At 42.8% G+C, this 27,295-nt stretch overlaps 1 protein-coding gene across 1 annotated transcript in view; it reads left to right on the plus strand.

Moving 5' to 3' along the window:
- Positions 1-1,056: 1,056 nt before the first annotated feature.
- zhx2a (zinc fingers and homeoboxes 2a) overlaps positions 1,057-27,295 on the plus strand; it is a 34,996-nt gene continuing 8,757 nt past the window's right edge. Inside the window, exons 1-9 of the mRNA XM_080753031.1 lie at positions 1,057-1,198; positions 13,839-14,377; positions 15,636-16,334; positions 16,798-17,010; positions 18,254-18,496; positions 20,388-20,603; positions 21,541-21,625; positions 22,489-22,674; positions 26,129-26,544. Coding sequence (XP_080609157.1) covers positions 14,279-14,377; positions 15,636-16,334; positions 16,798-17,010; positions 18,254-18,496; positions 20,388-20,603; positions 21,541-21,625; positions 22,489-22,674; positions 26,129-26,544 — 2,157 coding nt within the window. The 5' untranslated portion in view covers positions 1,057-1,198; positions 13,839-14,278. The remainder of the gene's footprint in view (positions 1,199-13,838; positions 14,378-15,635; positions 16,335-16,797; positions 17,011-18,253; positions 18,497-20,387; positions 20,604-21,540; positions 21,626-22,488; positions 22,675-26,128; positions 26,545-27,295) is intronic.

Below are 27,295 nucleotides of genomic sequence, written 5' to 3' on the forward strand. Positions count from 1 at the left end.
TTTAATTCGTTTTTGAAAATGAGTGTAATAGCTGAAATGAGGAGAGCGATAATCATTTTTTACCTAAAGTAAGAACATTTCATGGAAAGGGCAAGATGTCTCAGCACTGAAAAAGAAAGGCATACTAGTAAGGCATACTATACTCACTCCAGCAAAACACAGTCATAAAGATCTGCATTGAGATAGGATGTTGTACATACTATAATTATGTAGGCTATCTCTAGTATGAAGTGTGTTTGTGGGCCAAGGTCAGAGGATGTCGTTCTAAAGCTGGTCCAGTGGAGGTCACTGTTGTGTCAGAGATGTTGGATTCTCCTGACACTTATGGGATAAGTTTGTAGTTATTCCCTACGGTAACTTAAATGCTGACCTAGGGATACTGTACCATGTTGTGAGGATATCCACCCTTGGTGTGTGTGTGTGTGTGTGTGTGTGTGTGTGTGTGTGTGTGTGTGTGTGTGTGTGTGTGTGTGTGTGTGAGAGAGAGAGAGAGAGAGAGAGAGAGAGAGAGAGAGAGAGAGAGAGATGGGTTTCAGTTTTCTATCTGTAAAGGACAGATTCCATAATTTCCACCTGAGATGACACTGCAGCAATACACACCCCCTCCTCCCACGATGTGTGTGTGTGTGTGTGTGTGTGTGTGTGTGTGTGTGTGTGTGTGTGTGTGTGTGCGCGCGTGCGTGCGTGTGTGAGGGAATAACAGGACGAGGTGGGAGGGACTCTGATCCGCCCCCTTCCCCTCACTCTGGTCATTTCATATTCAATGAGCCCCAAAGAGGAGAGAGAGAGAGGGAGACATCACATCAACTTGACGGCAAGACACAGTTCATTCATTTTTTAGAACAGGGGAAGCATGCTCCCTACACCATCATCAAGCACTTACCGGGGGTGTTTACACCACCACCACCAACCGGGGCGGGTCTGTGGCAGTAACCGTAGCGTGGAGCCGCTGCTACGGACGGACACCGGGGCTCCGGTGGTATCGCATGCAAATACGTACTCTGACGTCGGCGATCATGTGGCATTTGGCGTAGAGGCTCCTTGTGATCGGCGATTCTTTCTGTCGTCTGGTGGTGTTGTCTGTGTGCTCGGCCGTCCAGGAATACTGTGTACACACAGAGTTAAGTTTATTTAGTCGCTCAACTAATCGCTTCTATTGGGGATTCGGTTGATCCACCTGGGCATCGCACCAGAGCAGGTAAAAACAAAACAAACAAAAAAATCGCTATTAAACTCTTCCTCTGTTGTTTGGAAACGGTCCAAGATGAGAAGGCTATAGCTGCCCAAAGTTAAACCTGCGTGGGGTTGTTTGTGTTTTTCTGTTAGATCGCCTGGCGTTGTGGCACACACAACACAAACACATACAAGCCTCTGGATTCATATTTTAACTTGTCTTCTAGCCGCATGAACTTTGCCTGCTGCCCCAGCCGTTTACACCTGCATGGCCGTACAGTAAACAATGTTCCGACGCTTTGGCACAACAACTGTGCCAAGTTACAGTTAATTGACGTTCGCTCTCACGATGCGAGTTCTATACTTCTATAACTGACTGTAAACCAGCCCGAGAAGCGAGAAGAAGGGAGGACATCGTGTCTACTTTCCCTCCCCTCTCTCTCTTGCGTCGACATAACCAGCAAAATATGGCCGTCCTTTGCCGACATGTTGTTACGTAGATGGCGAGGGAACATTTTTTTTTAGAGAAGGTTTTTCTGCGCCCCTCTCTTCTCGTTGTAATGTAAACCACGTTGTTTAGAACCACCCGAGAGCCGGGTTATCGTGTTGACCGTGAGGCTAGGTGGTTTATTAACGCTACTTTTGTTGTTCAAAAACCCAACGTGTTTGTGGACAGTTTGATTTCTGGGTTGGTGTGATGTAGGCGGACCCCTGGTGACGCTGCCTGCCTCCCCTCTCTCTCTCTATCCGCCGCCGAGCAGCCGCGACCACGGCCGTTCTGCTGCTGCAGATAGACAGACCCCCCCCCCCCCCCCCCCCCACACACACACACACACACACACACACACACACACAGGCAGACAGACAGACAGACAGACGGACTGACTGTGTATGTGTATGTGTGTGTGTGTGTGTGTGTGTGTCTATGCACTGCGGTAGTTGCTGTAAAAAAGTCATTCGCAGTTAGTCAGAAATTGGGATTGGAACTTTTTTGTTGTGAGCTTTGTCCCCAGCCCAAGACTGCTTGCAGTTTACAGTATGTGTGCGGCACTCTGGATGAGTCTATAGACTTTGCTGTGTCTGTGACACTCCTGTGTTGTTGTCTGCATTAGTTTTTTTTGGAGTGCCCTGCCCATGCCCCCCAAGACAGTGCTGCTGCAGCTGCAATGATGTAGTCCACACAGACTCTTTTTTAGCCAGAGGGCTTATTATACATTAACAGAGCAGAGACCCTTAATATCCAGAAAGACTCAAGTGCAAGATCAAAGAGGCAACATGAACCCCAGTCAACAATCGACAGGGTTAAGTGCTGTCCACCTGTGTTGTAGTCATCAATGGGGCTGTAGTATTATGCTGCACTCCACTGGAGTCTACACACAGAACCGTTTGGCAGTTTCCAGAGAGTACTTAAAGCTAGAATTACATGTAGGGGAAGCCATTAAGGACAACACCAGACAGTGACCTTTGGGTTTAAATGAGGACTTTGACTTGAGGGTTATATCATGCTACACTACATCAGTTGTAGTGATATAGGCTATGTATTTATTTTATTGTTTCCTGTAAAGTATTGTCTACCAACCACATCTGGTGCTGCTTTGGTTTAGGGAAGAGGACTACAGATTCCGTAATGGATCTACTTTCTGTCTGTTGGCACATGTGTGATCAAAACATGTTGTACATGCATTATGTCGCCTGATGATCTAATACAGTGGTTTTCAACCCTTTTCATATCAAGGTCTCCATTAATATTTATTCAGCTTTTGAGCCACGGACCACCATTTGATGAGATTTAGCCTCTCTCAGACCCTATAGATAAACAGGCAAACGTTGATCAAAATAACAATTCTTCTACATTCTCTAATTGTGTAGACTTATTGTAGATGAAGTAATGTAGATGCTTAACAATAATGTAACTCTTGAGACCAGTCTAAAGATCTATAAGGGTCCATTTGGTTAAAATGGAGATTTAAGTTACAAGGCTATTACAACTTTGTACAGTTTGTAGCAGCCTTTTCCAAAACCAAAGTTTAAGGTGAACTGTTTACAAATAGGGCAAAAATGACCATAAAATTACTCCAGGTTTGATGCAGCATAATCTGGTTCTTCTGAAACCAAAGGATTCCACTGAGAGAGGAAAGTTCCTATAGTATATTTACATGGTTATTTAGTGCATGTTCTGCTCAGCAAGAAAGCTACCGTAAATCTCCTCCACTTAATGGTGTTTTGTACAAGGTCTGAGTATGCAGTATGCACATGCATGAACATTTTCAAAAATGACAGCTGTAGTGAAGATTTGCACTACTAAATGGTGTAAATATTGGTCTTTGGGTTATTTTGGATAAGGTTACAAAGTTGTCTGCTGGAACACGCAGCGAGCTGTGTGTTATGAGTCGATAATGACAACATGTCCATTTTGGTAAACTGTTATATTAAGCCGTTAGGTAATTAACAGTAGGCTAGTGTTGGCTAATGGCTACTAGTAAAATAGATGCATGATACTGTATATAGGTCCTCCTATCAGTATATCATCCAATAATTACTTGAAAATGTGTTTTTGCTGGTAATGGACATAATACCATAAAATCACTTTGATGCGTTGGTGGAAAAAACGGCTTGTGAGCTTGTAGATCTGCTATTTTTTGGCAAATGTTCCGTCCCAGGATAATGGATGTTGGGGATATTTTGATTATCGGGATAATATCGTAAATCCCATTCCTTTGGTCACAATAATCGTGACATGACATTTTCATATGGTCCCATCCCTAGTCCTAACTATTAGGAGCAGTGCTGTGGGGTGTGGGCAGCCAATTCCCCAGCACCAGGGGACCAGCTCCAGATCTAAGGCATAGCATAGACTACATCACATACCAAAGTTCTATCAGGGTGGACCATGCGCCAGGTATGTTCCAATTATATAGTATGTGTGTATAATATAATATATATTGTATTGGTGACGATTTCTACTGAAATATGATCGAATTATTGATACAATAGTTTGTGGTCCGTGAAGTGGTTTGAGGTGGTCCCCTCATCTAAATGATGGAGTGTTGTAACCAAGGGTCCATTTGGTAATACAGAAATGCCAACCTTCTGTTCTGAAGTCAGAGTTTCTTGATGTCCAGTGTGACGTTTCTGCAGTCGCTGATTTGGGGTGCTATGGCATCTGCTGTTTCTTTTTATTTATTTATTTTTTTACACATTTTTATTACATTTTTTTAGAGTAATCTGTATTATGAAACATTGAAAAATAACTTGTTAATTGAAAAAGTTACACAGTATGAGTTTAATCTTTGAAAAGTTCTGAAGTGTGACAAATGGAGGTGTAAAAATGTGAGATGGTGCTTTACTGCGTGTGCTTTGCTGCAACCACTCACATTTGCTACATCTCTTCTTCCATCAAGCACAAGCCTACACAATAGACCGTTTGTCAGCCTTCTGATTGGTCCCTGAGACTCCCTGACTGGCCAACCAGAAAAAAACATTCACTTTTTGCTATCGGGGGTGGAGTTTGTGCAGTGGAGAATGTTGAATGCGTCTTTCAAGAACTGTCCGCAGTGCGCGACACGGAGATCGGCCGGTACGGTGATAGCGACGGCAAGCGTCAAGCGATCTCGCTCATCATAACGAATAAGCTTCAACAAACTAGTTCACATGTACCTTATCAATGGTCTAAGAGTCACGATTGGGTACATATAATTTAAATGGGCAGAATTACGAAAAGCCAGCCTATTATGTGAGGAGAAACATTCTCTCTGTCCTCTTCCTAGTACCCAAGATGCAATGCGCTTCTCTTTCTATCTCTGATCCAGAGGATTAAACTAATTAAAACATTTATTTTTCGGGGGAAAACTACTGTTTTGCTATGTAATTACTGTACCTTTTTCTTCCCTTTTTATTAATATCACGTAGATGTGTTTTTTGTGGTACTTTATATAGCTGTAATGAGGCTATGAAGGGAAAAAAATTCCCATCCACTACCACTATAAAAGAATCTGCAAAGAGGATTCTGTCCCACTGGGATTAAACAAATTAAAACATATATTTTCGGGTAAATCCCCTGTTTTGCAATGTAACTACTGTACCTTTGTCTTCCCTTTTTATTAATATCACCTAGGTGTTTTTCCTTTGGTACTTTATATAGCTGTAATGAGGCTATGAAGGGAAAAAAAATCCCATCCACTTCCACTATAAAAACAATCTGCCCAGGGTTAATGTCCCATCATAGTAACAGGGCAGAATGGGGCGGGATTTGCAAAAGGGTTTATTAAGGGGAATACCACTCATTTTCAACATTGAACCATATACCTTAGAGATGTTGTGTGGAAATAAGAAAAAAGTCCCCCTCTCTCCCCCTTATGTGTTGCCTCAACTGGATTTTTTCTTATTTCCACTCAACAGCTCTAAGGTATAATATGACATGGTTCAATGTTGAAAATTAGTGGTATTCCCCTTTATGTGACAAAAGCATAGCCTAGGTTCTTAGCAAAGCTTAAACACACGATTTGTCTTGATGGATTTTTAAGGAGCTGTCAAATTAGCAGTGAAAAAAATAGCTTTTGGCCCTTGCCTTGCCTAACTAATTGCAGAAAATGACGAGGGAACATAATAATAGTAGAAGATGCAAAAGTGTGCAGACAAAGATGCTGCCAAAGAAATGTCAAGCTTAAGTGTTCAGTTATTATACTGTTGATTCAGATGTAAGCTATCAAGTTTACATAAGGACACAAAAGTAATTTTCTTTCTGTATGCTACTGCTTGATTATTTAGCTTTTTAGAAATCGGGTAAATATCAACAACTTGCATTATCTAAAAACAGCAAAGTTTTCTCCGGCAAGAAACTGCATAAACGAGAGAAACGGCATGGGCTGTTACCCCACTCCTGAATTGGTGTAGCAACATTGTCTTCACCTGTAGCTGTTGGTCCAGAAATGGTTGGGTGCCCGCTGGCCTAGTGGTCCAGGCACATATCACATACAGGCTTTGATGCCTCACAGTGCGTCGCTGGTTCAAGTCCTGATCCCGACGCCTTTGCTGCATGTCACTCCCAATTTCTCTCCCCATTTCATGTCTACCTACTATACTATCAATAAAGGTAAAAGGGCCCCCAAAAATTACTTTGAAAAGACATGGCTGACATGGCTACCTGAGTCGTAGGACACAGTGTAGGGCCATATTTGTTAGGGGTGGGAACGTACTCCTCAGGTACTAGCCCAATACATTACAGACTAGCCTACATTAACTTTTCAGGCTGCCTGATGCTTCGGTGAAAAATGAGGGCCTTTGGTGTGAGTCATGGGGGATTGGTTGAGCACAGATGTTGTCATCATGACCTGGCATGCTCAGCTCTGTGACGATGATGTCACCGACTAAATCCTATACTGTGTTCTGTCCTGTACTTCTCCACTGGGCTGGCTGGCTGTGCGCTGCCTGGTTACTATTATGTGTTGTTAGGTGACTAAGGCAACTACAGACATGAGGTCATCACTTGTGGGCGGATCTCGGGGAGAGAGAATGATGAGACAGGAACAAGAGGAAGACAATAGGTGCATCCCAAGTCTCTTAAGTTACATCCACGTTTCCCTATGTTCCTCCTTGTGTCTAAGACCCTCACAAGGCCTGACATGGGTGCATGGAGAGATGCAAATAGGGCTGCAACTATCCATTATATTCTTTGTGATTAATCTATTGATTTATATTTCAATTCATTGAATAATCCAGAAGCAGTTTTTTTTCTTTTATACAGTATACGGATTAACATGAGTTTTCTTTTTAGATTCTTTTGTATTATTACTACTGTATATACACTATATATTATGCTGTATATAAGTGTCACACAACAATAGCGAAAATTGCGGATCTGCATCTGCAAGCTTGTTGATCTGCAATTAATTTTTTTTTTTTTAAAAGAGAGAAACTACATTTCACAATCCCCCCCCCCCCCCCCCCATTTATTGTTTATAATTGGCTAAATTGGTTTGTTCGAGTAACTGTTGCACCCCTAGAAGGAAAGAAACTAACTATGCGTGGAGATGGGAAACAAATGATACGAAACGTCATGTGAACTAAGTGACGTCCCATTTCTATTACATGGATAAAACTGGGATCTACTGCCAGCGTCTGTCATTACCCTTAATCACTGACACAAACGTTACAAGTGACAAGTTTGACAACCCTCCTGCCACAATCACACTGTCATTCTGTGGGAAACACTACACACATAATTTTACTAACAAAGCATGCGGAGTGATTATTAGGCAAATGTATGGTTTATATATCAGTGACAGACAGTACTTCAGTAGCTCTTGAATTGAGCAGCTAATGTGGTAGCCACGTGAATGCTTGTTACCGCCGTAATGTAATTTTCTGACGCATAAATATGGCAATTGGAGAGATATAGCTCTGTGCTTCCCACCAAGCTTTCTGCTCTGCGTCATCAATACAGAACACAAGCATGCCTCCTAGTCCTTGGTTAGCTTTGGGCCAATCTTAAGAGCCTAGAGATCTCAAACACAAAAGAGAGATCTTGTATTTTTTACATTCACTGTAGCAGATACTCGTATCCAAAATCAACTTTAGTGCAGCAGTCCTAGAATTTAACACTTTGACTGCTAAAGACAGAGATCTCCTTTTTATCTTTTTTATCTTTTTTTCTAGTCGTACCTGTTTTTGGAGGACGATCGCGCGCGTGCACCTGCACTGCAGTGCCGTGTGTCTTGTCCGTTTGCTTGAGGTCAGGAAATGTGTCAAGCTTCAGTTATTAACTTGTTAGATTAATGTGAGAAAACAGCCAGCAGACTTTATGCCCTTTTACTTTACCTCTCCACGGACGCGTTTCAACCTAAAAGGCTCTTCCTCAGCATGACTTATTAGATTAACAACCAATATTAATTAACAACGGTGAGGTATGCAAAGGTGAAGGTCACATAGCCAACCCAAGACTATATTTTACAAACGCATGTGCACACATAATGTAATAATGATAAGCAGTGAATGGACAACATTGTAAATGGCATGCCATCATGTTAAAACTTGTCTTGTTCACACAGCCACGCTGTAGACTGCATTGGTTCGTATCAAAACATCCAACTTTTCTGCTGTTTGATGCGTAACGTGCTTACTTGGCTTGCCTGTTACCATGGTAACATAGCTGCCTGCCCGAGTTTGTGACTCTTGGATATCGTCTCTGTCGGGGTGGAAACCTTGTACGTCCAAAACTTTGCAGGATTCAAATTCAGTAGCAGGTCTACAAACTGACTCAAAACGTGTCGTTTTGTGCCGTGTTTTTTGCTTTCGTGTGACGTGTCTGTAGTGTGATCAAGTAGGGTATTCATTTACGAAGAAACAAAGAATTAGAATATGGAGATAGGAGGTTTCTGCCTGGCGGTGAATGATATGTTTATGGTTCACCTGTTGCATGCTGTAGCTGGCACTATAGGCCATTTTCACATGGCAGACATTTTGCTCTTACATCACACTCGTGATGGGAAAGAAACCCCGCCTCAACGGGGCAGAATAGCTGCTGTGAACTTTGTCTATCACTCGCTTCCAATCAGCAAGGCCTATTGGAAACTACATTCTTGTGGAAACTACATTTTGTAGCTTATTAAGCCTATTACAAGGCAGTGATGACCTATCAAGTTTCCTGACCCTTCAAAATAGGGATGCACAATATTGACATGTTAGCCAATGACCGATTTAATTGCATGGTCAAATGATCGATCCATTCCATACCGACACCAACATTGAAAGTTTCCAGCATGGTTACTTGTTTTACAGTAATTGTGATTCTGGGTGCAGATGCAAATATTCCCAGCTTCTCATTCAAACATAATTATAAAGTAAAATATTGGTTAGATAGAAATCTCGAATTGCTGATGCTGATTTGACAGATAATTTAAAAGTAAATATCAGCTGATGTACCAATATGATGAAACATTTACGCTTGCAATTACATGGATTCAGGGCAAGCGTTAGATGGAAGACGGCAACACCTTCTGGAATGCTTTCCCTTTAATTCCTGCTGTGGGGAAATCATTTTATTCATTATTTATTCACTTTATTATAGCTTGATCACACATCCCAGCATGGGCATTAGCCTGTTGCTATGCAGACCAGATCAAGTAAGCACCCATGCACAGTGCAGCACTTTGATGAGATTTAAATTAATTCACCAGTCCTAAATTCAGCCTCGAGCCATCTCTCTCTCCCTCTCTCTCTCGCCTCTCAGTCTCAACCTGTCTCTGTCTCTATATTCTTTTTTTAATGTAGGCTAACGCATCTCTCTTTACACCCACTACAGTAACTGTAGTGCTGCTGACTCTTCCACCCCTCACACAAACAAATCATACAGTAACTGTAGTACCGGTGACTCTCAACCCCTCACACAAACAAATCATGTAAAAACACATGTTTATCCTCCTCCACACTGCTGCTGGGGCGATGGTGGGAAAAGAAGTCAAAAGGGAAAAAATGTACAACACACACACGCTTGCGCACACACTGAGTCTGGTCTGCATTGTAATCTCTGTAGAAGCAGCATGCTACCTACAGTACCTATCCCACAGCTACCATATCTACTCCTCCAACCCTTTCATTATTATTTGTGGTAAACAAATAAATGATATATACATTTCATATAAAACTAGAACTGCACTCTGTCAAGGTGCCAACTTGCGCCGTGAGCACAAGTAGGCCATGCAGAGGCCATACAGCAGAGCGTGCCATGAGGTGCGCTCACCACTGGCATCACTAGGAATGCTGGGCAGACACCGACACACGTACATACATACGTAGCCGAACGCAGTACTTGTGCGCTCTGCTGGTGCAAGTAAAAAGTAACACTATTCTTCTTTGTGAATGCTGCAGCTAAAGCTATTGATGCTGTCGTTGACATTACTGGAAAGTGATTTCTGCCTGGAAAATGGATTTGGTGTTTGGCAGCATTAGCTTTATAAAAAACATCTTATCAGGATCATTAGGAACTATCGGGTCTTCTGCTGATTTTAATGCCATAACTCTCAGAGAGGTGACTGGTGATATATGTGGCATCACTGGCATGGTTCAGACAGACAACAGAGCATACACAGAGAGAGAGAGGGAGACAGCAGGCTACCAGGAACCTTCATACAAGTTTAATGAGCGCTGAGACTGTATGGCTCCAGAACACCGCCTCAGTCTGCAGACTAGGGCTGTAGAGGGAGATAATATTACGGTTATTTTTCAGTAACTTGGACTCTTTGGTCATTCTGAGTGTTTTAATATAACCATGAAGCACCGTGTGCATCAAATCCAATGTGTTTTTGTTAGTGTTTGACATTGTCTATTGAAAGTAGAAAGTGTGTCAATTTCAAACTCACTAACGTGTAGGGATCGGACGATACGCGATATTATCGTTTAGCGTGATAAAAAACACTCGCGATAATTGTATTGCAGAGATTTAATTTATTGTGATATCGTCCTCCGTCATGAACTGGGATCAATTCACCTTTTATTTACCGAGCTGCATATCCGGTACCACTTAAACCCTCTATAATTGGTAAAAGGTACTTATAATATACTGTACGTAGTACGTACTTGATACAGTTCTTTTTTTCACTCTATCAAATGTCTTTGCCAAAAAATTGACGAGCTCACAACGCGTCGCCCGTCGTTGTGAGCTTGTAGATCTGCAATTTTTTGGCAAATGTTCCACCCCAGGATAATGGATTTTGATTATCGTGATCACAATAATCGTGATATGAAATGTTCACATCGTCCCATCCCTACTAACGTGATTGCACAAATTAGATTGTCCTCTGTTACTGCCATTCTGCACATCTTCTGCAGTGCATTTTTTGGTATTGTCTCAGCTAGGCAGAAGGTTTCGCCCCTGTCCGTCAGTATGTTGGACTGTGTGTGTGTGTGTGTGTGTGTGTGTGTGTGTGTGTGTGTGTGTGTGTGTGTGTCTGATCTTCCGTCCATTTGTGAGCAGCTAATCTCCGGCACTGCTGTAACTATCGGCATGAAACTGCATGCATACTCCTTGAAAGCCAAGTAAAAACCCATGCCCCGAATTTCTCACATCGGTACATCTTTTAACCCCTACAGATTTTGTCACACATACTGTTTAATTCCCATGACCCAGAGGGAGAAACACATTGTAATTGTTTGTTTGGTTGTTAAATAACTACTAGGCCATAGGTAATTATATAAAACAAATAAGCTGTATATACTGTACTATCCAGGCAGGTGTAGTAGTAAATGGACCACAGAATCTTCAGATGGCGAGACATTTATTGAGAGGTGTAGGATTAAAGAATGGATGGGGCAATGCATGGATGACTCCTTAACAATAATGGAAGAAACAAAAACATAATAAAAACATAAACAACAAAAATATAATCTAAATATAGAATAAGAACCCAACAACAGAAAAGTACATGGAGTTATCTTAACATAATTAATGCATCCACTGCTTCCAAACAATTCTGTGGAATGTCTTATCAAACGGCTCCAAAACAATACTTAAGAGTTGGTTACATGTCACACCTACTGTAGCACTCATGCTCCCATTAAACTCCCCTTGCACAGATAGGTAAATCTCTCCACCCACTCCTGGTCTCAAACTTGAAATTTTTAACTGTAATTTGTGATTAGTATCATTTTAGGGCACATTACTGCTACAACAAGTCCTGCTCAGCATAAGCAAAATGCTAAACATTGTTGGAATTGTTTCTTTTTAAAAAAAAATTGCAATATTAATGTCAATGTACATCGACCTGCAGTTGTCTAGTAGTCCTACAAAAGCTATGCTGAACATGCACGTTTTAAACCTCAATATGACACTAAGGGCTCTATTATGATCCAGGTCTTATGCCTTAACTTCTTTGCCTTTTTTTTACTATATAGACATATTTATTTTAATATTTCAAATAGCTGATCTGCAAGCTCACACCGTGCAGATGTAGATCAGCATTTGAAGTATTTAAAAATGTTTTTCAAAATAGTAAAAAAAAGGCAAAGAAGTTAAGGCATAAGACCTGGATCATAATAGAGCCCAAAGTCTAAATACATCATAAGCGTTAACCACGGTTTAGGATTCATGATCCAGCATTGTTGAGCACCAGTTTAATTGAAGTGCAGTTCTAGAGCTTTTGCTCCTTGAGTAAAAATGTCTAGGTAGATCCCAACAGAACAGTTCTATTGTCAAATGGTCTCTGAACTTTGTTTTCTCATTGTTGTCTTGAACTTGTTCAGAACAACATTATACTACAGTCCCTCTCTGGCCATCTCATCCTATGGAATCAAAGCTCCTTCTAGTCTCCCCTAGTCTCCCCCAGTGTCTCCACCATGCATTAGTACTACTGTATCTGTGACAGAAGCACATGTGTCCACCGTTACCATAGCAATGCTGTGGTAATCAGTCTGCATTCTAATGATGTCTCTCTATGTGGGTTGTCCAAGGACAAGGAGTCTAGATATCATGGGGATGTCACTAGCCCAGTCTAATAATGCTTCTCAATTCTCAATCCATTCAAGAAGTTGTCAGTTGGGGGGCGCGTGATGGCTGAGTGGTCAGGAACGTACCACCACATAGGCTCTAGTCTCACTTTCAATCAGGCAGATGACAGATTCGACTCCTAGGCTGGGCTGACCAGTTACTGCTTGCCACTGACCAGCTCTTTCTCCCTGTTTCATGTCTAGCTTCACTGTCACTATCAATAAATGTGCAAAAAGTCTTTAATTTATGTAAATTACATTATATTTTATTGCAGCTGCATGGGATTAGTCTGGATAGTTGGAACAATTGGGAGGACATGCAAAAGTGTACAATGGCTAATTTCAATATTTAAAATGTGATTTTTGACATTTGTAGAAGACCACACACACTCCCAGATAATCATTGCATTTTAATGGTCTTAAGGGCTGTTCACACTGAGCTTTGCAACTACAACGATATAGTTCACCATTGTATTTGTTATATTTGCGGTGTGGACTCTGTCATCCACTTGACTTTTCTACGGTTTCTAATTCTTTATAGTTCTAGTGCTCGGTGTGTGCACGCCAATTTCATTGAGGACCTTTGATAATTGCCAGACCCATGAAATGGGTAGGCCTACATAAGCAAATGTCGGTCTGTCTGTCCGGGTTTTCTATATAAAGGGTATATATGATGATGACATGATGATGACATGCCTACAAAAGGCATGATGTCATAAATGATGATGACAGACAGGGGGTCTGGCACAACCAGGTTGACCTGGTCTAGTTGCCAGACCCATGAAATGGGTAGGCCTACATAAGCAAATGTCGGTCTGTCCGGTTTTTCTCCATAGATGGTCATGATGATGACATGATGATGACATGAGGGAGGGATAGACCGACAGACAAAGCCTTCATGTCATCACAATGACATGAGGGAGGGACAGACAAAGCAAAAGGCTTTGTCTGTCGGTCTGTCCCTCCCTCTTTTCTCCATATTTGGTCACAATGATGTCACAAATGATGATGACATGAGGGAGGGACAGACAGCCTATAAAGGGACAGACAGCCTATAAATGTACCATTAAATTTATAGGCCCAGAGGGTTGGCAGAACCGGGGTCTGGCACAACCAGGTTGACCTGGTCTAGTTTTTCTAACATGTTGCCATTGTCTTTTTTTCCTCTTTGCCCTTCTCCCATCCAGATAGTGTCCAGTCATCATGCAGTTCCCTGAGGCTGGCCACCACTGGAGCTGACCCTGTCAGAGGGCCTATATCCTACTTACAACATATCACCCCTGACAGACGCTCAAATTCCACCCTTACCCTGCATCTCTACCCAGCTAAGTAGTCAAGGGTAGGCCTCAGCCCAAGGGCATTTGCCCCCGTTTTCCCTTTGAGAAATGCCACCGTACTAGGAGCTTTATGCCTCGGATAGGACCTCCTAAAACAGGCCCTCCTTCCTTGTTGCCCTTTACCAACTCAGCTGAGGCGCATCTCTGCTTTATTGGATGCTTCCTGGCGTAGTTCTAGCAGAGGCTGCACGTTAGACAAGGACCCTCGGCATTCTTTTAATACTAGAGCCTAAACAGCAGTTTGCTGCGCCACGTCCCTGTTCCATCACACGCTCAGGCTCTTAACAACCATGGCTAGCCGACGCAAGGCCTCCACACCCTGCATGATCCGACCAGAGCAGACCCTGGTGGAGATGGATGAGGACGCAGAGGAACCGCAGGAGATGGAGGTGTGTTTTTGATGCATCGTTAACCAGTGTGGGCTCAAAACCTGTTTTTGAGGAATGCTGTAGAAACGAAAAAATAGGAGTACAAATGTATGTTTGGTTTAATGAAACTAACATGGGGGGGGGGGGGGAATGGACAGCAGTAATGTCAAGTATATGATGAGTTGCAGTCAATAATTTAAGGCCCCACGTTGAAGGCTCCACTCTATCCTGTTTGGAGGAAAACCTGTCTCCTCGGCCAAAACTGAAACTGCTTTTTCTCCTCACAGGGGATAAGGCTGAAGTCCAAATATGGACCAAACACTCTATAGTAACTAGTACTGTCAGAACATAGACCCATTTTGTTATTATTTGAATGAAATGAAATCACTTGCCCTACCTTTTAAACATGCCAGACCACCGGCATGGTCCTTTAACACAAATCCAATGAATAGACTGAATTAAACCAGTAAGACTCCCTAATCGGGAGATAAGCGACCGTTGGTCACTTATCTCCTGTCACACTGCTGACATCAGTATGACATCACACCGTACACAAATGACCCTTATATAAGACCGGCATTATCTACCGACAGATTAGTAACAAGATGTCAAAATCGTTGAAGGTTGAATCTCCAGATATGGAGATAACCAACACATCACTCCATATATGGAGATAACCGACGAATCTCACTAAGTCTGACCTCACAAGCCCCATATTTGGACACGAACAACATATAACTCCATATATAGAGACATAGCTGCTGACATCAGTATGACATCACACTGCTGACATCAGTATGACATCACACCGTACACAAATGACCCTTATATAAGACCGGCATTATCTACCGACAGATTAGATGCAAGCAGGATCTCGACTCTGACACAACTCATCGGCTCATAAGCTGGTTCTCCCTCCATATATGGAGATAACCCACGAATCTCACTAAGTCTGACCTCACAAGCCCCATATTTGGACACGAACAACATATAACTCCATATATAGAGACATAGCTGCTGACATCAGTATGACATCACACTGCTGACATCAGTATGACATCACACCGTACACAAATGACCCTGACGGCACACACCACGCAGTGTGATGTCATACTGATGCGGAGATATGAGCAGGGCAAAGGTGTGACGTGTGACCGACGGACGGACGGACGGCCGGTGGAGGTTTTGATACTAAACTGCGACCTGACGGTCGCAATAATAGGGGGAAAGGCTGAATGAACGTGTTTGCAAATATTACAGCTAAAGTTCTATTTTACAGACGACATTAGAAGATCATGCTGAGGAGGGGCCGATGGAAACCGATACCTCCAGAGAGAAGCATCCTTCTGTGGCTTCAGGACAAGTTGTGGACAAACCCCAGGAACCTCCGTTAGCTCCAGACAAACCAGACGCGGAGCCACCCGACTCGTCCAAACCTCAGCGCAGACAACAAGGAGGCTACGAGTGTAAATACTGCCCCTTCTCCACCCAGAACATTAACACCTTCAAAGAGCACGTCGACGCCAACCACCCCAATGTCATCCTCAACCCTCTGTACCTGTGTGCCGTCTGCAACTTCAACACAAAGAAGTTTGACACCCTAACGGAGCACAACGAGAGGTGTCACCCGGGGGAGAGCAACTTCAAGTTCAAACGGGTTAAACTGAACAATCAGACCATCTTGGAGCAGACGATAGAAGGGTGCAGTAACAACGCGGTTATTTACAACACATCCAACTCTGGTAGCCACAGCACCCACAGTAAGTCTGCCGTAGGCAAGGGTGGCAAGCCGAGAGCGGCGTCGGATAATAAACGGACAGAGTCGCACTTGGGTAAGTTGACCTCGGATCTGTCCAAGAAACCAATCACCGCGGTCAATGTCAACGGAACGGTCATCATCCCGGAGTCGACGCTCCTCAAAGCAGATGGCCTTTCCCACATCATGCCTTCCCTGCAGCGACCTCAAAACTACTCCCAGGTAGGAATCAATGGCCAGGAGATGGAAAGGTAACATCTAACCGAGCCAAGTTAATCAAACTAGTCAATTTAATCGATTAGAATTATTGATTAATCAGTCCCTATTTTGGTCATGTCATTATGGGCGAAAGGTTTAATGCAATTTCAAAAATAGTGAAAAAAGCAGATCTACACAACGCAGGACAGCATTGTGCGACGAAGTATAAAATAACACATGGGTGGATAATTGATTCATTATACAAAAAAAAGCTTATTGATATTCGATTCACGAAAAGTAAGTAGAATAATTGCTAAGGATATACGTAATCGATAGTTGCAGCACCATTATGCCTTATCAACTTCATTTGAAAGTTAGCTGGGTTAAAGTTTGAAGATAAATGCTTTTTCATAAGTCACGTTTCATGTGCGAAAGCTTGTTTGTTTTGGGTTTTATTTAATACCCCCCAAACCGACTATTGTTCCAGGTGCCGAAGATCGCTGTGCCCCTCAACACGACCAAATACAACCCATCGCTGGACGGGAACCTCACTCTCATCTCCTCCTTCAACAAGTTCCCCTACCCGACGCAGGCTGAGCTGTCCTGGCTCACTGCAGCCTCCAAGCACCCCGAGGAGCAGATCAAAGTGTGGTTCACCACGCAGAGGCTCAAACAGGGCATCAGCTGGTCACCTGAGGAGGTCAGATTTATAATATTAGCTGCTAGGATATACAGTACATAATCGAACATTACATTTGTGTTCATAGTTCATCGTTCTGCTCAGTGTGGTATCATTTAGTATAGTATTTAGTATAGGGGCGGCCGTGGCTCAGGAGGTAGAGCAGGTCGTCCAATCGTCCGTGGGTTGGCGGTTCGAATCCCGGCTCCTCTTGTCCACATGTCGAAGTGTCCTTGAGCAAGACATTGAATTGCCTCCAATGAGTCGGTCGGTGCTAGCTTGCCACCATTGGTGCGTGAATGGGGGAAGTGAGGACGCTGGCGTCGACTGTTCGCCACTTCACCTCCCATGTATTGAATGAATGAACCATTGTAAAGCACGTTGAGTATTAGAAAAGTGCTATAAAATGCATTTCCTTATTATTATAGTAGAAATTAAAGTCTGTTTCACTAAAGAGATCATCAGACAGGGTGTCAGCTGGGGAGAAACTGTTAATTAATCCTTTTAATTATGTGTAAAATTCCCCTTCCTGTATTTACTCCCCTTGAGATGTATCGGTCCCTTGAGATGTATCATCTCATTTTTGAAGGGCCACTCTCAACAAATACTAAATAACAGAAATGCAAACAAAAAACATTACATAACAAAATTATACTATAAATAAATACACAGATAGCTTGCTCACCCTTTCCCACCCACACCCTCAGCTGTTATACAAGAAAAATTGGATACAGTACAATGACCCGGATAATAACTCGATTACATCAGCCAAAGCAGCGTGTCTTGTAAGCGCACATAGATTCAAAGCTTAAAATGTGGAGTTTTTACGAGGTGTCATATATCAATTGAAATGTACTCGGCTTGATCTTACTATTCTTATTCTTAAGGTTTCCAGCCAATTGTCAAAGAGACATAACGTGAAGCCGAGATACTAAAGCAGGATACTTTGAAACAAGCCACTTGCTGTCTGATCGCCACTTGGCATTCAATTTCCTAATACTGCGTACAGCATTATCGAACACAAGTCAACTTTGCCATTTGCTACCAACCTGATTGTTTTGAATGCATACCAAGAGGGCTGCCAGGAGGTATAATGAAACGCTATAATATGGGTGATTGCAACCCATATTGTTTGTGTTTACCAACACGCAGGACTTCTTTTTTCACCGTTGTTTATTGCTACAGTCACTGCTTACATATTTGTGTAGCATTTTGCATAAGCAGCTTACAAAGTGTACAACATGTATGTTTTCTTTATTCACAGGTGGAAGAAGCTAGGAAAAAGATGTTCAACGGCACCATCTCCTCTGTCTCCCAGACGTTCACCATTGTACCCAGCCAATCATCCACTACCCTGTCTGTCTCCTCTGCCCTGTCTAAAAACACGGCGTCTCTCCTCCAGTCTCTCCCATATAATCTACTAGGACAGACCAGCTTGGTGCTGACTCCTGTCGCTAACGGTTCTACGGTCAGCTGTGCACCACTAGCACTCACTGTGGCAAACCAGGTACTACACATGTTCAGACACAGCACATTAGAATTTTAACTATTCGATATGATTATGTATTCTGGACTGTCTTCTATTTGACCCATTAAAGGGGTAGTTCACCCCCAAAATGACTTTTTTTCTGTTGATTACTCACGCCATGGAGAGTAGAGTTCAACAATATTTTTGTGGTTTTGTCGCATTCCTAAGACAAAAAAAGGAAAAAGGTAAATTTACAGTGGATTTATCGTAATCAAATTATTGTTTTAGGAATGCGACAAAAAACTACGAATATTATGGAACTCAAGTCTCCATGGCGTGAGTAATCAATAGGAAAAAAAGTCATTTTGGGGGTGAACTACTCCTTTAAGACCTGAGGCTGATTCTACAAAATGTCTTCTAAATCCGTCTTTGAAAAACGTATGTTTCTATGATCAGTGGTTCTCAAACCTTTTCATGTTAAGGACCCTCAAAATGATATGTACGGTATTTGGCCTTCGACACACATCTCAAAATATTTTGTTCCAGGGACCGCCAGAAGAAAGCTTTGAGTAAGCAGTGTTTGCTTTAAAAATATATTTATTCAAAGATCTACAAGGTCATAGCGTGGCACTCGATGCTTGTAGATCTGTATTTTTGAATAGCTAAAGTATAAAATAATGGTTTGAGTGGTTAAAATCTAAAGTGACACAGATGCTTTCCAGGTATAAATGGGTTAAAGAACTTAAGGTATTCTTGCATTTGTTTTCAGACACTGACATGCAAGATTAGGTAAACGATGCATTATGAGTTTTGCCCTCATCTGAAATTCAGTGGATCCAAAGATGTTTCTATGACTAAAACCTGTGAACGATTTTGCAATCGGTTCCATTCTATGGGATGTTTTGCCATGGCTTTTTGATTCATGCAGAAAATAATAAGGTGGATAATAGAAGTCTACGCTTTTTTGCCCAAGAATATGTTTCATTCTATGCCATACATTACACCCCTTTAACACATACAGTGCCTATCCCGAACATGTTCGGCTTTATTTCAATCCAATACAATTTTTTATTTTTTATTTTACTTACCCTGAGCTGCTTGTAGAGCCGTGGGTGGTCCTGGCTCGTCCTACGCTAGCCAGCGAGCCATTTTACATGGGAATACATATATTCCCTTAAAAATGGTTTAAAATACATTTTTGAGACCCCCAATGTTCACCGAATGTTCAGCGCCGCTTCCGGAACGTAGTCCAGTGTGCCTATCCCGAACAAGTTCGGCTTTTTTAATGAAATGAATAAAATTATCCGAGGCCTTCTGAAGCCTGGGCCTAAATTTTCAATCCAGTGGCCGAGGGGCGTAACGTCGCGAATCGCCGCCGAATCCAATGAAAAACCACATCTTTGAAGGGCCATATCTCTGGATTGTGTTTTTAGGGAGGCGGCGCGAGGTTTATTTACGGCGAAATCGCCGAAAAATGATCTTTAAAATGAGAAAATGCTAATAGCTATTGTGTAGCCATTTTCATCCGGGACCTTTCCATGACGTGCACGAACGTGAGCACGCGCGTCACTGCAACGTGAGTCCCCAGATGCTAATACGCTCGCCTATGGGACAAACCCTGGCATTCTTTGGTGCCCTCTAGGGGCTGGCACTGGAAGCGTTAATATCTCAACCGTGAATTCTGAAACTCAAGCCATTGTTTGCTACAGAGCTTATTTTATGCAAAAGTTCATAAAATGCTTTAGCATTTATTGCTTTGAAAATCTTAACTTCCGGGGTGGCCTACATAAGGATGTTGTCCCTGCTGCGATCTATTATGATACTACTTAGCAACATGTCGGCCAGGTTCTATTTTACCTCTTGGCTTATCAGACAAATCACCAATTTACAGCTGTAGTTTTCTAATGAATTCTCGCTACGTTTACCACAGGTCGCGCAGTCCCTCAAACGACCCCTACCATCTCCTGTAGTCGCCGCAGAATCGAAACGGCCCTCCATCATTCAAACCATCCAGGCGTCTGCTGCCACATCCAGGACCGTGTCACCCAAGCTGCTAAGTTTTACTGTTGACCCCAATAAAACTGCTGAACAGCTGTCAGTGCTAAGGGCCAGCTACACACAATGTCCCTTTCCTGAGGAAGAGGAGGTAGGAATGGAGTGGAATTGTATTTGTTTTTGGGGTCACGCCACAGACGCTGAAAGCATATGTTGGGGGCGGTGTTAAAGTATTCTTTTAGGACAAGCAGCTTCCCTATATTGTGCAGTTAGTTTCACCACTGAACACTTCATTGTGATTTGTGCGGCTTCATACACAATCTGAAGACATAGTGACATAGTTAAAGATTGGACTCAATCTGTAGACATGGTAACATAGTTAAAGATTGGACTCAATCTGCAGACATGGTAACATAGTTAAAGATTGGACTCAATCTGCAGACATGGTAACATAGTTAAAGATTGGACTCAATCTGCAGACATGGTAACATAGTTAAAGATTGGACTCAATCTGCAGACATGGTAACATAGTTAAAGATTGGACTCAATCTGTAGACATGGTAACATAGTTAAAGATTGGACTCAATCTGTAGACATGGTAACATAGTTAAAGATTGGACTCAATCTGTAGACATGGTAACATAGTTAAAGATTGGACTCAATCTGCAGACATGGTAACATAGTTAAAGATTGGACTCAATCTGCAGACATGGTAACATAGTTAAAGATTGGACTCAATCTGCAGACATGGTAACATTGGACCAGTGTTATTAGACGTGTTGTTTGTTCTTCCCCAGTGGTGCAGGGCAGGCACTTTGGACACATACAGATTTGTTTTTGTTTTCATTTGTTTCCCAAAGTTCACCTTTTATTGTCACATTGCAGTAATTATCAAGTTGTGGGTTACAATTTTTTGTTCTAGCTTCTAGATTAAATAAATAAAATTTAAAAAAGTTAAGAAAATCTTGCAAGGCACTCGAATAATACAGATTCATTTCTGTTGTTTCCAGTTTTCACCCAATTACCGTATGTCTTTTATCAGTTTTTTCCCCTCTTGTCCAACGTCATATTGTGTCTTCTTCTGGTAGATTTACAGACTCATAGAGACCACTGGGCTATCAAGAGGAGAGATCAAAAAGTGGTTCAGTGAACAGAGACTCCTCAACCTCAAAGGTATGACATAAAGAAAATGGTTCAGCATTCTGGATGCCTATTATTGAGATGCCTTCGACTCCCAAATGATTTAACAGCTTGGCTCCGTTTTACAGCATTAATAACAGCTTTGGCGTTATTGTTTATAATCATCAGTCCTCACCAGGGGCTCATCAATATGTCCCTACACAGTCAAATGTGATTGTGGCAGAGACGTGTCCTTGTCTGTGGCAAATTAAAACATAATCTGTTTTACACACCATCTAACTATTAATTAAGCGGATATCTGTCTGTCCGTCCGTCCGACCATCTGCATGCTGACATCACTGATACTACGTACTCTTGACGTCATAGTACTGACATCACAGACTGGCCCCGACACGGAACACCATGTATGGGCAATTGGGCATAAAGATCTGCCCAACAGACACTCCAACATGTAACAACATATAAAGGGCATAAAGATCTGCGCAACGGGCACTCCAACATTACTTCTGAGACTCCTACATTCAATCCCTCAGATACTGTGCACACCCCCCCGGGCACAGGACTATTATATAATAATAACAATTATTTTGATTATAATACTCAATTACTGAATTTCAAGTCTCAAGTTTTCTTCAGAATATGTATCACACTGATTTACTATGACACATATGTGTCCAATAGTACTAGAGTTTCACAAACATTTTATTTTCAAGGACCCCATAACTCTTGAGTGTGTACAAATGGACCCATTTGTACACAGAGTGCACTCAGAGTTACAGTCCTGTACTGGTCATTCAGGGCCAGCTCTTTGTGTTTCTGGTAATATTAGACGTCCGCTCATTTGAATGTCCATGGCAAAAAATGTAATTTTCTACATGTGTCTGTGTCCATCCAAGGTGCTCCTCAGCCACCGGTGCTAGTTAAGGCAGAGATGACGCATGCATCCAAGGAGGGTCCTGGTAGGAAGATGGTTCCCAGCCACTTCCCCCTGCTGGAGAGGGTGAAGGGGAAGTCATCAGAGCAGCTCAAGGCCATGGAAGAGAGCTTCCAGAAGAGCGACCTGCCAACCGAGGCAGAGCTTGGTGAGAAGCCTGTTATATAACATAACATAATATTAGTTTTTTATCATCATTGGATGGAGGGACAGGAAAGATGGGAAGTAATGAGCCGCAGAGTTGATTATGTACTGTTAACACATTGACCGCCTCCCCCGATAGTCCCGAGAAAATTCCAATGTCGCTCCCCGCCAGGCCCGATAGTCCCGAGAATTTGCTTTTATATAATGTAATGTTTAATTACATTCTTCTGCAGCCCGTGAAAAATTTTGAGCTTTCTGTCATATAAGGAACCAAAGATATCACTCATCAAAGTAAGTGTGTTTGAAAACAAGAGTGTAATAACGTATAAATCTCAATAGAAATGAATAAAACTCCCAATAAATCACAGTGAATGCATTTAGCGTGGCAGAGCGCAGCCCGCAGAGTGCAATCAGCGACACACTGGGCACACGCATGTAGAAGGATGTGGGGCAGGGATGTGCAGAGAATATTTAGAGAGGCAGGGGCTGACATTTCTAAAGGGGCCTTTTGGTGGACAATTCTATTGAATGCAGCCCTCAGGGGCAGGGGCTCAAGCCCCCTTTGATGTCTATGTGTGTACATGCCTGGTGAAGGGGCTGGCAGAAGCGACAACGGAGCAGCTGGATCTGAGACCATTTTGCACAAATCAAACAAAATCCAGTAAAATGTTCACTTGGAAAGCCATGACCTGCCTCATTGGCCAACAACACACAGCTTCATCATAACCCCCAAAGTCTCGACAACAAAATATTATGTCCCAGGCAGCCACACAACAACGAAGATCAGAAGATCAGATCAGCAGGAGCGTCACAAGGGAAAAGTGGGACTGAGTCTGATTTACTAGGGCCCAAGGTGGAAGGGGCTTCATTATTTTATACTTTTGCTATTGAAAAATAGCAGATCTACAAGCTTGCAGCGCGACACTCGGTGCCATGCTGTGAGCTTGTATACATCTATTTTTGAAATCCCCCTATGAAGAAAATTCATGGGTGGCCCACAGTGAATCCTTGTACCCAGTGGGTACAAGGATTCACTGCGGCGAATTGTCTTCATAGGGGGATTTCAAAAATAGATATATACAAGCTCACAGCATGGCAACGAGTGTCGCGCTGCAAGCTTGTAGATCTGCTATTTTTCAATAGCAAAAGTATAAAATAATGAAGCATTTGAACAGATCCTCAGCCTCTGAGCCAAACAACCCACTACAGTACAAACACATAGAATCACCTGATGCAGCGCCGGTCCATTCGACTACCAATCCGATCTTCAAGCCCTGCTCGCGGGAGAGGAGAGGAGAAAATACCCCCCGGCGAAGTCCTCGGTCAGGCTTTTCTGGTCTGAAGAAAAGCGACGCGTCGCGCCCATATAACTCCAACAAAAGTAGTGAAAATAGCAGATTTACAAGCACACAACGCCTCATCCCAAGCGCGATGATCGTTTCACGAGTGTCCTCCAACGAGTAAGAAAAGTAAACGCGACGATCATCATTTGGCAGCTCTGTTTCCATCCTAAACGTACTGTTGTTTTGGTGGATAATATTCCAGTCTGATGAAAGGGTCGCGTCCAAGGTCCATATAACTCCATGTAACAAAAGTACTGAAAATAGCAGATCTACAAGCACACAACGCCTCGTCGCATCAGCCGCATCACAAGCACGATAATCGTTTCAACGAGTAAGAAAAAGCAAACGCGACGATCATCATTTGGCAGCTCTGTTTCCAAAGTAGGCCTACTGTTTAGCTTCGCTAGGTTTTCCCTGCTGTGCACGCGCGATGCGCGCGCGCATGCAGGCATGTGCATTTGAGGCGCGCCGTGCACGAGCGCGCAGCCTGAGAAGAGAACGTCTAAACGTGCAGCGCTCCTGGAACCATCTAGCGTGATCGCACATCGCAGCAGTGTGCTCATAGACTATAATGAGTGTGCTCTGTTCTAAAGCCCGCCTACTGTATCCGGTTATGTAACACTCAGATACATGCAAGACACGTTTCCGCATCTGGTATAGACCCAGAACGGATCAGCAACAAGCAGGGCAAATTGTCCCAATCAGTTCTCTACAGGCCACTGAGGCCATGCAGCCAGCAGTTTGCGCACATCAATCAACAGAGCATGAGAGCGATTCAATTCAAAGGAACGTTATTGGCATGAGAAAACATAGGCTACGTTTACATCGCCAAAGCAAGTGCCACAAATAAATAAAAACAATTGAATATGGGGAACATATTTACAGTTATACACATAGGCCTTGCCTTATATAAAGTTATAAGTTATAAGTGTGTGTGTGTGTGTGTGTGTGTGTGTGTGTGTGTGTGTGTGTGTGTGTGTGTGTGTGTGTGTGTGTGTGTGTGTGTGTGTGTGTGTGTGTGTGTGTGTGTGTGCGCGTGCGTGTGTGTGTGTGTCAAAATGTGATCTGTGCAAAGTAAAACACTTGAATGTTGAATAAAAGGTAAAAAGCTTATTTCTATTTCTGTGAAGTCAGTATGACGCCCTAAGGGCAAGAGGTGACCTATTACAGCCCTATTACACTATTCCAGTTATTGCCCTATTACACAATTACACTTATTACACTAGTACACTTATCTGATAAGTGCCTGACGCCATAAATTCAAATATCAACTGAATTATCCACTTGAAAAGCGATCGATCACAAAAAGGTAAATATCTCCAGTTTTTTCAATTATAGCTGGATTTTGGTCAAAAATGGCTATTTTGAGATGGCTGCAACTATAGAAAAAAAAGCTTTTTATTTATTTATTTTATTTTTTGGTGAGACTAGAGGTTGTCTTGTTTCATTTCAGGTACTGTAGGACATTGTCAAAATAATACAGAATTTAGGAAAAATGTCAATATAAAAAAAATGTATACAATTTTTCATTAAACAAAATGGCAGGAGAGCCAAACAGTCAATGTTAAAATGGCGGCCAATGTGTTAAAGGAGAATTCCGGACTGGTGTTTTTATTATCTTAATCTGATGTCATCATATCCCAGGGCGAGTGATATTTTATTAAAATGTATTTTTTTCATCTCAAGTCCACCACAGCTCTGATCACGCACGGTGGGGTGAAACGCTAAATCGTTTATTTGTATTGTTCAAAGAAAGATTTCACGATCTGCATCACGATACTGTTCACAGTGTTTGTACTTTCTGAAATCTTGCCAAATACGTGTTGTGTATATTTCATCCAAAGTCCCCTTTGAGCCACCGTAGTCCACTACGTCGGCTCTTTTGAAAATAGCCGCTCTACATGCTCACAACGCCTCGCAATGCGAGGCGTTGTGAGCATGTAGATCTGCTATTTTCACAATAGAACCATGTTATACAAAATGCAATTCTTCAACTCTTAGTGCTCGTCGGGGTGGTGGCGTCCCCAGTTAAAATATGATTATTTTGGGGTCGCGGCCTGAAAATGTTGAGGACCACTGTCCTAAGGTGCTCTCCCAACTCTGTCCCCACCGTAGACCAGCTAGCCCTGCAGACGCGGCTCTCCAAGACGGAGGTGGACTGCTGGTTCTCGGAGCGCCGAGCCCTAAGGGACAACATGGAGAAGGCCTTGCTCACCATGGCTTCCAAGAGCACAGAGGAGAGGCTGGAGCGGACGGGGGGGTTGCTGCTCAATGGTGCTTCTCATCACGAACAGCAGGACGTGAAAACTCACCCGCCTGTCCTCTGTTCCTCCTCCTCCTCTTCGTCGTCGTCGTCCTCCCCTCCCGTGCTCACGGCCTCCTCCCCTCATCCGCCGCCGCTCCTCTCGTCCTCCGCTTCGCCTCCCATCCTCACCTCCTCCTCCTCTTCCTCCTCTCCCCATCCCCCCGTCCTCTCGGCCTCCACCAGCCCCGTTCCCATCGCCAGCCACTCGCTCGCCCTCCTCAGAGAGGTAAGCGTGAGACACGACGGCCAATGTCGCGCAGGGCGATGTTATGATATTGCACCTGGTCACTTGACCTTAACCCATTTAGGCCTAGAATTATTGAATGCTTTAACCAGTGAAAAATAGCAGATATACAAGCTCACAGCGCGGCACCGAGTGCCGCGCTGCGAGCTTGTAGATCTGCTATTTTTGAAAAAGTCGTAAAAATGTGTGCAAATCTTTGAATATGTATTTTCAAAGCGAACGTTTATAACTCAAATTTTGTTCTGGGTGGTCCCTGGAACTAAATATGTTGAATGGGGGTCCGTGGCCAAATAAATATCATTTTGGGGGTCCTTCCCATGAAAAGGTTTGAGAACCACTGACATAGTAGTCTCTCAAGAACAGACTAACTGAGTGAAAAGGACCTTTTCTTTGACGATGGCTGGCCAGATTGCTGACATAGAAACTTAGGTTTTTCAAAAAATCTTAGGATTCAAAAGACACTTATAGAATCGGGTCAAAATTTAAATTCTCACGATTTTTCAAAAATAGCAGATCTACAATCTTGCAGCGAGGCACTCGGTGCCGCGCTGTGAGCTTGTATATCTGCTATTTTTCAATAGTTAAAGCATAAAATAATGATACACAATAATTTGTACCCGTTCTAATGGGTTAATGTCTTAGTTATGTGACAGACTGGTTGGGAAAGAAGTGCTTTGGTGAGACTGGCAGTGGTCAAAGCCAGTATTTAATGGGCACTTGTACAGAATGTAAG

This window comes from Nannobrachium achirus (genome assembly GCF_963921795.1).
Source record: "Nannobrachium achirus genome assembly, chromosome: 2".
NCBI classification, from domain to species: domain Eukaryota; kingdom Metazoa; phylum Chordata; class Actinopteri; order Myctophiformes; family Myctophidae; genus Nannobrachium; species Nannobrachium achirus.